At 36.2% G+C, this 10572-nt stretch overlaps 1 protein-coding gene across 2 annotated transcripts in view; it reads right to left on the reverse strand.

Annotated features, from left to right (window-relative positions):
* LOC119573130 (hexokinase type 2-like) overlaps positions 1 to 6541 on the reverse strand; it is a 23368-nt gene extending 16827 nt beyond the window's left edge. Inside the window, exon 1 of one of the 2 annotated variants that reach the window (XM_037920181.1) lies at positions 6010 to 6541. In XM_037920181.1, the coding sequence (XP_037776109.1) occupies positions 6010 to 6207 (198 nt within the window). In that variant the 5' untranslated portion in view covers positions 6208 to 6541. The remainder of the gene's footprint in view (positions 1 to 6009) is intronic. The other variant, XM_037920182.1, reaches the window with a different exon arrangement.
* Positions 6542 to 10572: the final 4031 nt, after the last annotated feature.

A 10572-nucleotide genomic window follows, 5' to 3' on the forward strand; every position in this document is an offset into this window, starting at 1 on the left:
CACGATCGTCTATTGGTGACCTTGGACAACCTGAGCTGACCCATTCACCGGCAGTCCCCGGCCGCATGCGTGACCTCTACTTGTCATTGAGACCGCGTGAGTCTGCGCTCCTGGACTGCCTCGGCAGCTCGCTCAGCCCGGCGCCGCGACCGACGAACGCTTTTGGAAAGGGAACGGAGCTCACTGGAACGAAAGCTGCATGTCCCTTATTTAGTTGACAAATAAACAATCCTTATTTATCATAAAAATGGCAAGCTTTTTCGAATACTGAATTTATGCTCACGAGAAGTTAAGACGGCAATCGATGATGGGGAATCACAAGAAAATCGCAGCTCGGTTTTGCAACGTACGCCAACCCGGCGACTGACACCCATACAGGACACACCAAAGAAAGCCTAGAATAAGTAACCTCCTCATCCTATTCAGGGTTTACGTCACCTTAAAACGGGAGCTGCAACCTGAAGCCTCACTCGATAAAACCAATAATAATCTGACACACTGGACACTCAGCAACACTCGCTGTGAAGGCCAGACGCAAAAGCCAATGTTTCTTCTGGAAGGACACGCCCCCGGGACACCAACTACGGAACATATCTACGAGAGACATGCTTCCATCTGTATCATTACCTGAACAGTTCTACAGAGCGCCACGCCGTGTCTTATACGAGAATAACAATGATGATGCAATAACAATGGTGAAGATAACGTTGGCGGTAAGAATATGAATATATATTAACGATGCGAAAACGAACAAAAAACGAAAGTAAGAAAATGAGGGGTATATAATGATACCAATTTGAACAACGCTAGTATCAAAAAATAATAGTGAAGCTAAGTAATGATGATGGTCATAATGATAATGATAATGATAAAAATAATGATAATAATGATAATAATAATAATTATTATTATAGTAACACCAACAGCAATGCCATAACATCAATCATAAAATAACAACAACAGTTATAGTAATCATGGCAATGTACATAATAATCATAATCGCAATAATGACACTAATACCAACAAAAATTGTGAGGTAATGGCGTAATACATTTGCTTGATAAGTGATAATAATAACAATAACAGCAACAAAACAATAAAAAATAATAAAGATAATAAAAACATCAACAATAACAAAAACACTATAATAAATATAATAATATAATAATTAGATAATATAATAATAATAATAATATTAACAATAATAAAAAACGATGATGATGATGATAATAATAATAATAATAATAATAATAATAATAATAATAATAATAATAATAATAACACTAACAGCAACAACAACAATAATAATTATAAAATAATAACACTAACAACAACAACAACAACAAGAATAACAATAATATTAACAATATCAATAATAATAATATAATAAATGATAATTAATGAAATGATACTACTACTACTACTAATAGTAGCATTACAGCAATATCATCAATAGTAACATTAATAATAATAAAGATGTAACATTAATAAGAACAGCAATTATGACGACTTACAACGATAACGATGACTATAGGGAAGTTGATCATGATAAAAAATAATGATGATAATGATGATGATAACAATGATAATAATATCAATAATAGTAATAGTGATATTAATGAAAAAAATAAGATTAAAAATACAAATATGTGAAACTAAGATGATGATAGAACGGTATCACAAAGATGAAATAAAAAAATAATATAATGCATATGATGATGATAATGATAATAATAAAAAATATAAAACAACAAATAATAATAATAATAATAATAATAATAATAATAATAATAATAATAATAATAATAATAATAATAATAATAATAATAACAACAACAATAACAATAACAATAATATTGCTAATAATAATAACAATAATAATAATAATATTAATAATAATAATAATAATAATAATAATAATTATTATTATTATTATTATTATTATAATAATAATAATAATACTGATAATAATAATAGTATGAGTAATAATGATGATGACGACGATGATGATGATGATTATAATAATAATAATAATAATAATAATAATAATAATAATAATAATAATAATAATAATAATAATATAAAACCAATAATAAACATGGTAACGATAATAATAATAACAACAACAACAACAACCATAATGATAATAACAATGATAATAAATATACGATAAAAGTATTAATAATAATGATAGCACTAATAATAATGGTAATAGTAACAGGAACGATATTAAATATGATGATAATAAAAATGAAAAAAAAAAAATAAATAATAATTAAAAACAAAAATACAATAAAGAAAAAAAATGAGATGAGAAATAAAAAATAACAAATAAAAATTAAATAAAAGTGAAATAATCATAATAATAATCATAATAATAACAACAATAACAACCATAAGAACAATCCTAGTAATAAGTACAAAATTATCATACAATAACAAGAGCAACATATGTCTTAATATTATCGCTAAGGTAAAACATCCTCTTTATCGCTAACAACAGCAACAAAGTGTTTCCACAAAACGGCAGATTATAAAGGATAATTACAGCACCGATATTAACTTTCTTTTACAACACCAGTAATAACTCGATCAGAATGACAAATATGATAAAAATGATAATGACCATGGAGCTTCATTGCTACTTTTGATACTACTACTACTACTACTTCTACTACGACTGACACCACTTCTACTACCACTATTATACTACTAGTACTACTACTTCTTCTACTACGACTAATACCACTTCTACTACCACTACTACTACTGTTTACGTCTCTACTACACTCAGTAACAACGAATGATGGCAGCATTAATAACATAACAGTGGCTGGAGTACTAAAGATAATATAAACAAACAATAACATAAAACAATAATAATGATGATATTACTAAAAATTAAAGCAATATGAGTTTTAAGTATGATAACCGTATAAACAACCACAAACAAAGATCCACATAAATCGATAAAGAATCAGTAACGCCAACATTGTCACCTTTATGAATGACAAGCATGTCCCGTAGCCCTAATCAACCAAGGAATTCAATTGATAAGCCTTTCCTAAGCTCTAGATCCTTATGGTGAAATCTTCCTCGTCAACTAGCTATACGTGACGCACTCAGAATTACGTAAGACTGAGGAGATGTCACTGTATATTGATCTGATTTCTTCGGGGCATTGATCAAACATTTGCTGCGACGCATGGAAGCATATCTCTTTCCCTTGTTATTGTCGCCGAGTTAAGCGATTAAGACTGTACAGTGTTTGGCAGATGTTGCAATCGCACTTGAAGCCTGCCACTTGTTGGGTGACGAGCTAAGACGCTGATTAAGGACGTGTGTGCCGCTTAATCACATTATACTGTGTAATTAAGCGACTGAAGTGACGCAACGGAAATAGCGGTGGCAAGTTCAAGGTTACGATCACAGGCTTTATTCTAATTCATGAATAGATCCAATGAATATTAATTTGATTATACAAGCTGATAGACGGACATACATTTTGAATTAAAGGCTGTCAGTAAGCCCGCCAGGAGTCAAGTCTAGTCAACAAGAGCAACTCTAGTTCAGAAACACTAGATTCCAGGCGGTGTCCGATTCGCTGCAGGAGCGGTTTCCTCTTTCACACACTTACACGGAACATGCTGTACAAGGCTACGCTCACGGACAGAGTCAAAGACTTAACACAAGAGTACAAAACGATAGATTCGAGGAAATCAATATGAAGAGCCATGTGCATGTGTTTACTAGGTGTCTGCAACATTTGAGTCGGGGGTGAGTGTTTGTGTATGTGTTACACACACACACACACACGCCGCACACACACACACACACACACACACACACACACACACACACACACACACACACACATAAATAAATAGATAAATAAATATATATATTCATATATATATACACATTATATATATATATATATATAAATATATATATATATATATATATATATATATATATATAAATTCTATGTATATATATGAATATGTATATATGCATATATATTACATATATACATATATCTACACATATGTATACATATATAAATACTTTTTTTTTCCTTTTTTTTCTTTTTTTTACGGTAGGTTCATGTTTGAGTCGCCGTGGTCACAGCATGATACTTAATTGTACTTTCATGTTGTGATGCTTTTGGAGTGAGTACGTGGTAGGGTCCCCAGTTCCTTTCCACGATATAAATACATATGTACATAAAATATATATGTATGTATGTATGTATGTATGTATGTATGTATGTATGTATGTATGTATGTATATATATATATATATATATATGTGTGTGTGTGTGTGTGTGTGTGTGTGTGTGTGTGTGTGTGTGTGTGTGTGTGTGTGTGTGTGTGTGTGTGTTGTGTGTGTGTGTGTGTGTGTGTGTGTGTGTGTGTGTGTGTACATGTGCATATACATAAACATACGCATACACATGAGCACACACACACACATGTATATATATATATATATATATATATATATATATATATATATATATATATATATATATATATATATATAGAGAGAGAGAGAGAGAGAGAGAGAGAGAGAGAGAGAGAGAGAGGGAATGTATATATATTTAGAAAGAGGGAGGGAGGGAGGGAGGGAGGGAGGAAAGGTGGGAGGGAGAGAGAGAGAGAGAGATTGTGTGCAAGTGAATTCTGCAAATGCTTACAACCAGAACTATGCAGCAAGGTGCTTCACACGTTCAAAGGCAATAGTATTTCACAAACAACGATAAAAATGCTGTGATGATGCACCGGCACAACCCGTTTCTCTGAGCCCCCATCTAGAGTGACACAAGGCAGGTTTATATTGGCAGGCTTATGTGACACGGATCTAAAATACTTTCAAAGACGACCGGCTGTACTTTACATTATTCAGGTTTGGTTCTCGCTTAGAAAAATTATTTTCGTTACATTTTTCATCGGCAAATTGATACATGAAGTTAAACATACGCTAACGATGCAATCTTGACGCATCTGCATACACCTCATCACCAAAATACAAAGCAAATTTAAAGTAACATGGTAAAAATCTAGGTTCGAATTCAAAGCACGAAAGAAATGCCGAAAGTGGCGCCACGGCCACCAAGCACAAGAACAGGTAATGGTTAAAGAATGTACAGCGCTGTACTGCGAACTTCCCCGTGCACATATGTGTCGGGTTTACATGGTGGAATTTCCCTTCTCAGAATCTAGATTTTAATGACATTTAAGGATAACTTGGCATACAAGATAGTTAATTAAACGGATGTAATCTTCAGTTCCTGGTTTAACATTATGTTCACTGCACGGTGTGTTGTGTGTTGGCGATATGTTATATTATCGTTAAAATATGACGGCCAAAGTTTTTCAAACAGTTCTACGATATGAGTTTGGAATTTAATATCGTATGGTTTGCTTAATAAAACACATGTTTTGTACCGGAAGCCAAAACATGTAATGTTCACCAGAAAAAAAACAAAACAAAACAAAAACAAACTTCATAGTGGAAATGTTCGCCAAAAGTTTATTTAACAGTGAAAAAATGCTGAACATTTAAAAGCTTCGTACTGCACGCACTTGAATTCTTCGTAAACATAACTTTGGTGTAAAAGTCCATGAAGCCGTTTTTGCTGTCCACCAGCTAGTTACGTAAGAAACAAGACGGATATCGTGCTTGTAGGGCCTCTGAAGTGTCGTTCAGCAGCGCCTTCAGACCCCGGCTTCACACTTTAAGTAGGATATCATGGAAACATTACAGAATACAGACGTTGCGTCACACTTATGAATTAACATGCCACAGTAAGTGGGTCCGGGGATTTTCTTTCATTGCACCTTAGGAAAACAAACCCTGAGCATGGCCAACGCACCGTGGGACCGTTCTAACGCCAATTTGAGAGCAGGGCGACGGCACAGCAGCACCTGGAGGGTCTGATTCACCTCCGGGTTAATGTTTACGTCTGGGCCCAAGGCTGGGGGACCTCGCCGCTGGGACTCCTACCTTTTTGGCAACTTCTTCCTCGGACATTCCAGGCATTTGTTGTGCTTTAGAGGCTGACGTGGACGTGGATGTTTGACCTCTTGTCTTATCGACCGTAAAGGAGTGAAGGAAGACCACTACCCTCTGCAGTATGTTGACCACTCTGAGGAGCGACAGTCCTCTCTCGTCACTATCCGCCGCAGCGACTATCTCCATCATCGCTCGAACCGTGGTTTTATCGACTAGCCTTGCCTGGTCTGAGTCGGGTTGAGGCTCACTTCAGCAGGAGTTGAAGGGGAGGGGGGCGGTGCCTCTGCTGCTCCGCCAGCCACGCGCAACTGCCGTCTGCTGGTGCCCGGTCACCTTCCTTGACGTCACGCGCGCACCCCCCCCCGGCTCCCTTTTAAACATTTAAAATTTCCCTTCTTCTCGCCGGGAACATTTTGCATCTCGACGCGCTCCGGTTTCGATCGTGCGTGGATTTGTTGCTCTTCGGCTAGCAATAGGGTTCTCAATTGGCGATTTCCAACCGGTGCTCCTGGCTCCAACCCAATTCTACGGAAGGTCTCCCTAAGCCGCGTGAGAAGTGCGGCGCGAGTGGCTGTCGCGGGGGCAGCCGGGGGTGTGCGAGGCGCGTCGGCCAATCGCGGCGGCGGGAACAAAGGGCGTTGCCTTCCCTCCGACAAATCAATACTCGCTGCCTGAAGATCTACACGTAGCATTCCTAAACCACGTGACGCACTTGCATCATTCCCCTCGATTAAGAATATGTGTTCGTTTTCCCGTTTCCTAAGCGGATGTGAGAGTCACGTAGGTATATGATATTCCCGCCAGAAGCCGGTACGCTTTGAGTATGAGCGCGCGAGGAAACGGCACAATGTCATAACAAGGGCAAACAACAAAGCATGGTCTTCATTCATGCCTTCTCGGGTTATGCTACGGTTCATTAGTCTCCTGATTAAATGATTGCTTACGTTTGAGAACAAACAATAAACAATTCAAGCCGAGTGTTGTCAATAGAAAATCCCTTGTCTGCTTTAAAATGATCCCCCCCCCCCCGACATGAACAGCGTAATATTTTTTTGGGCCAACGCTTTTTACTTTTTTTTACGATACTGGATGCAGTCTGTGATATGAGATAAGATATCACTCATTCATTTTTTTCGGCGAGAACCTCCACAGCTGACAAAGATTCAGATTTAGTCATTCTCACCCACAGACATTCCGCAGTAGATAGCACAAACACATGGACGTACGAACACACAACAGACACAGACACACAGACATACTACAAACATAAACACAAGCACATACACACAAAAGCACACACACAAACACAGACGCATGCACAAACACACACACACACACACACACACACACACACACACACACACACACACACACACACACACACACACACACACACACACACACACACACACACACACACACACACACGCACGAACGCACGTATACACACATTTATACATATATACTGACGGGCATGCGGACAAATACACAGGAAGGCACACATGATAAAAGTTTCATCTGAAAGGGGAGGGGAGGGCAGCCGGAAACACTCAGCAGGTGCGTACACACTCATATGAAGGTCTTAACACGTGTAGATCCTCCTCTCGAGGTTTCTCTGCTTAAATCCATTTAGGTGTTTCCTTTGCGTAGTTTAAGCTTAATTAACGGAAGCGCTTTTAAGTTAGTTTTCACATTTCTCAGGATTGAACATTTGCTCAAATCGCATGTGACTTGCTGTACATATTCATACAAAGAAATTACGACGAGGACTACCCAATAATTACAGATTTTAAGACTATCATATGTATTCTTATCATCCTCCATATATATATATATACATAATTATATATATATATATATTATATATATATTTATTATATATATATTTTTTTTTTTTTTTTTTTTTTTTTTTTTTTTTTTTTTTAAATTCATGAAAGAAAAAGAAAAGAAAAAATAGAAAATCATTAATTCGTCTATTTCCCATACGTTGTCTCTCACTTTCTACCTCGCCACGCCACGCTCTTCTACAGTACCATCAACAAGTGTCACTCAAAAGAACATAAGCTAAAGGTCCTTCTGGCGAGACTAATCGAATACAGACGATTCCAACAACACACATCTCGATTACTTTCCAATTCCATCAGCAGAATGGAAGGGAATTCATCTAGTTCTGTATCTCTGGCACCCTGAAAAAGGACTGGTTTTAATCCCTTCCAAACAGGTTTTCGAGCGTAGTAGAGTAAGTGTTCAACACCATGACTCGAAGATTATCAGCCGACTGGAAAAAAATATAAGAAAGACAATATCCTAGTACTCGAACACACATAGCCCTCCTGGATCCCCTTGAATTGTGCAAAAGCGAAACACCTCTTCAGGATTTAATACGACGAGAGGAAAATATATAGACAGAACATTAGTCGGGAACTCGAATCCAGAATCATATGCCCGAGATTCGAAGGAGAAAGCTACATTTTCTCCATTAATATCACCAGCTTCAAAAGAAAAAAAAAAAAAGAAAAAAAAATGTGAATGATTTTGGTAAAAGAAGAAAGGAAATAATGTTATACACTGAATTGGATCACAGTTGAACCATAGGGTCATACTCAAAACTGAAAGGAAAATAAGAAAATAAGTGGTAATGAAAGGTTATTGTGATACTGATCCCAAATTATAACAGTGAAGATAACAATAAGAATGTACAAGGCACTGAAGGTAATGGTAATAACAACCTGTATAATTCTGGATGATCCCACTACGCGGCGTCTTTGGTGAGGATTGTGAGTATTTCTATCCTTAAGCCGCATTACTTTTCTGGCCAAGATTTGTGTATTTTTTTTACTAACTGGATGTCCTTTCTGACGCCAATCTTCTCCAATTATCTTCTATTTTTATTATATTTTTTATCAGTATCTTTTTATAGAACAGTTCAGCTCGAACGCCCTCAATAACAAAGACCAGGAGATGCAAATACATTAGTAAATACAACAACAATAATAATAATGATAATGATAATAGTAATAATAATAATAATAATAATAATGATGGTGGTGATGATGGTGATGATAATGACCCTTAGCATAATGATATTGAACATTATCATAATATTATAAGTATCATAATGATAATGATCATCATCATATGATAATGATCATAATGATAATGATAATTATCTAATGGTAATGATCATTGTCATAGCGATAATGCTAATAATTTTCATCAGCATCATCAGCATTATGATTAGTAGTATTAGTAGTGTTGACATTATTATAACAACTACTACTACTACAACTAATAATAATAATAATTAATAATAATAATAATAATAATAATAATAATAATAATAATAATAACAACAACAGTAATAATAATATTAGCAACAGCAATCTCTTCTTCAGGCCATTCCGGTGGAGATCGCCCCCTGCAGCCGCACGCTACGTCTGTGTTCTCCCTACTACTGCATGAGTTGCCAATTAGGATATATATGAGTCACTCGCACCTGACTGCCGAAAGGAGGGCAGCGAGAGGGGTGCGTGAAGGGAGGGTTTAAGGAGGAAGGGGAAAGGGTTGATGAAGAAGGGGGTAAGGGGAGGAGGAGGTGAGGTGGATATAGAAAAGAAGGAGAGTAAAATTTGAAGAAGAGGGAAGGCAAAAAGGGGAGGAAGGAAGAAGTGGAGTAAGATGAGCGAGGAGCAAAAAGAAGGGAAAAGAATTCGAGAATAAATAAAAAATCGAAGAAAAGGAATAGAATAAACCCCGTAAGTAAAAGAAACGAACCAGTAAAACAACAAAACAAACCCCAGATCGTTCATTATATCATTGACTGTTAAGCCACATGCTAACATTAGTCACCACCCACCTCGTAGAGCCAGTCATTACTGTACGCTTGTTTTATTGCTCATAAAGATCATAATAAGAGCGCATAAGCTAAATATCTTGATACAGATTTCAAAACAAGCAAAGAGTAATCACTGTTTATTGATGCGAAGACAACTCAAATGAAAATAAATGTGCGTTTGAGTATATGGCATTTTCATTTTCACATACCACGGGTCTAACTTCATGACGCTCGCTATGGAGGAAATGAATATTTTTAGAGTGTAGAGCGTAGACTCTTGGCGAGTGTCCAAGGAACATGACTGTGTGGAGCATCTTTTACATTATCGTTTGTTGCCATAATTACTGATCTTTCAATATCTTTTTTACTGAATGTCTTCACGGAAAACCTTTATAGTTGTAAAGGAAAGATGTACACTGTATATTTTACTAGACTGCAGGTATGAGAAAAAACAAAAATAAACACTAATTTCGTCGCAGCCAAATACTCAAGGTTAGTTTTTATTGTTTTTCTTTTTTTCTCTTTTATTTTTCTGTTTACTGTCCTTGGTGCCGAGGATAAGGCATTGGCCGTTCACTTCATTGTACATTTATCACAAATTTAACCCATTTCTGCCCGACCTCTTCCGATTTTCTTAAGAATTCCTTCATATTTGTTTTAGCTTCTTCCGAGTCTCGTCTTATCTCCGGTTATCATCTTTTTTACACTGCTTAGTCACA

The sequence above is a fragment of the Penaeus monodon genome, chromosome 5, assembly GCF_015228065.2.
Source record: "Penaeus monodon isolate SGIC_2016 chromosome 5, NSTDA_Pmon_1, whole genome shotgun sequence".
In the NCBI taxonomy this organism is placed as follows: domain Eukaryota; kingdom Metazoa; phylum Arthropoda; class Malacostraca; order Decapoda; family Penaeidae; genus Penaeus; species Penaeus monodon.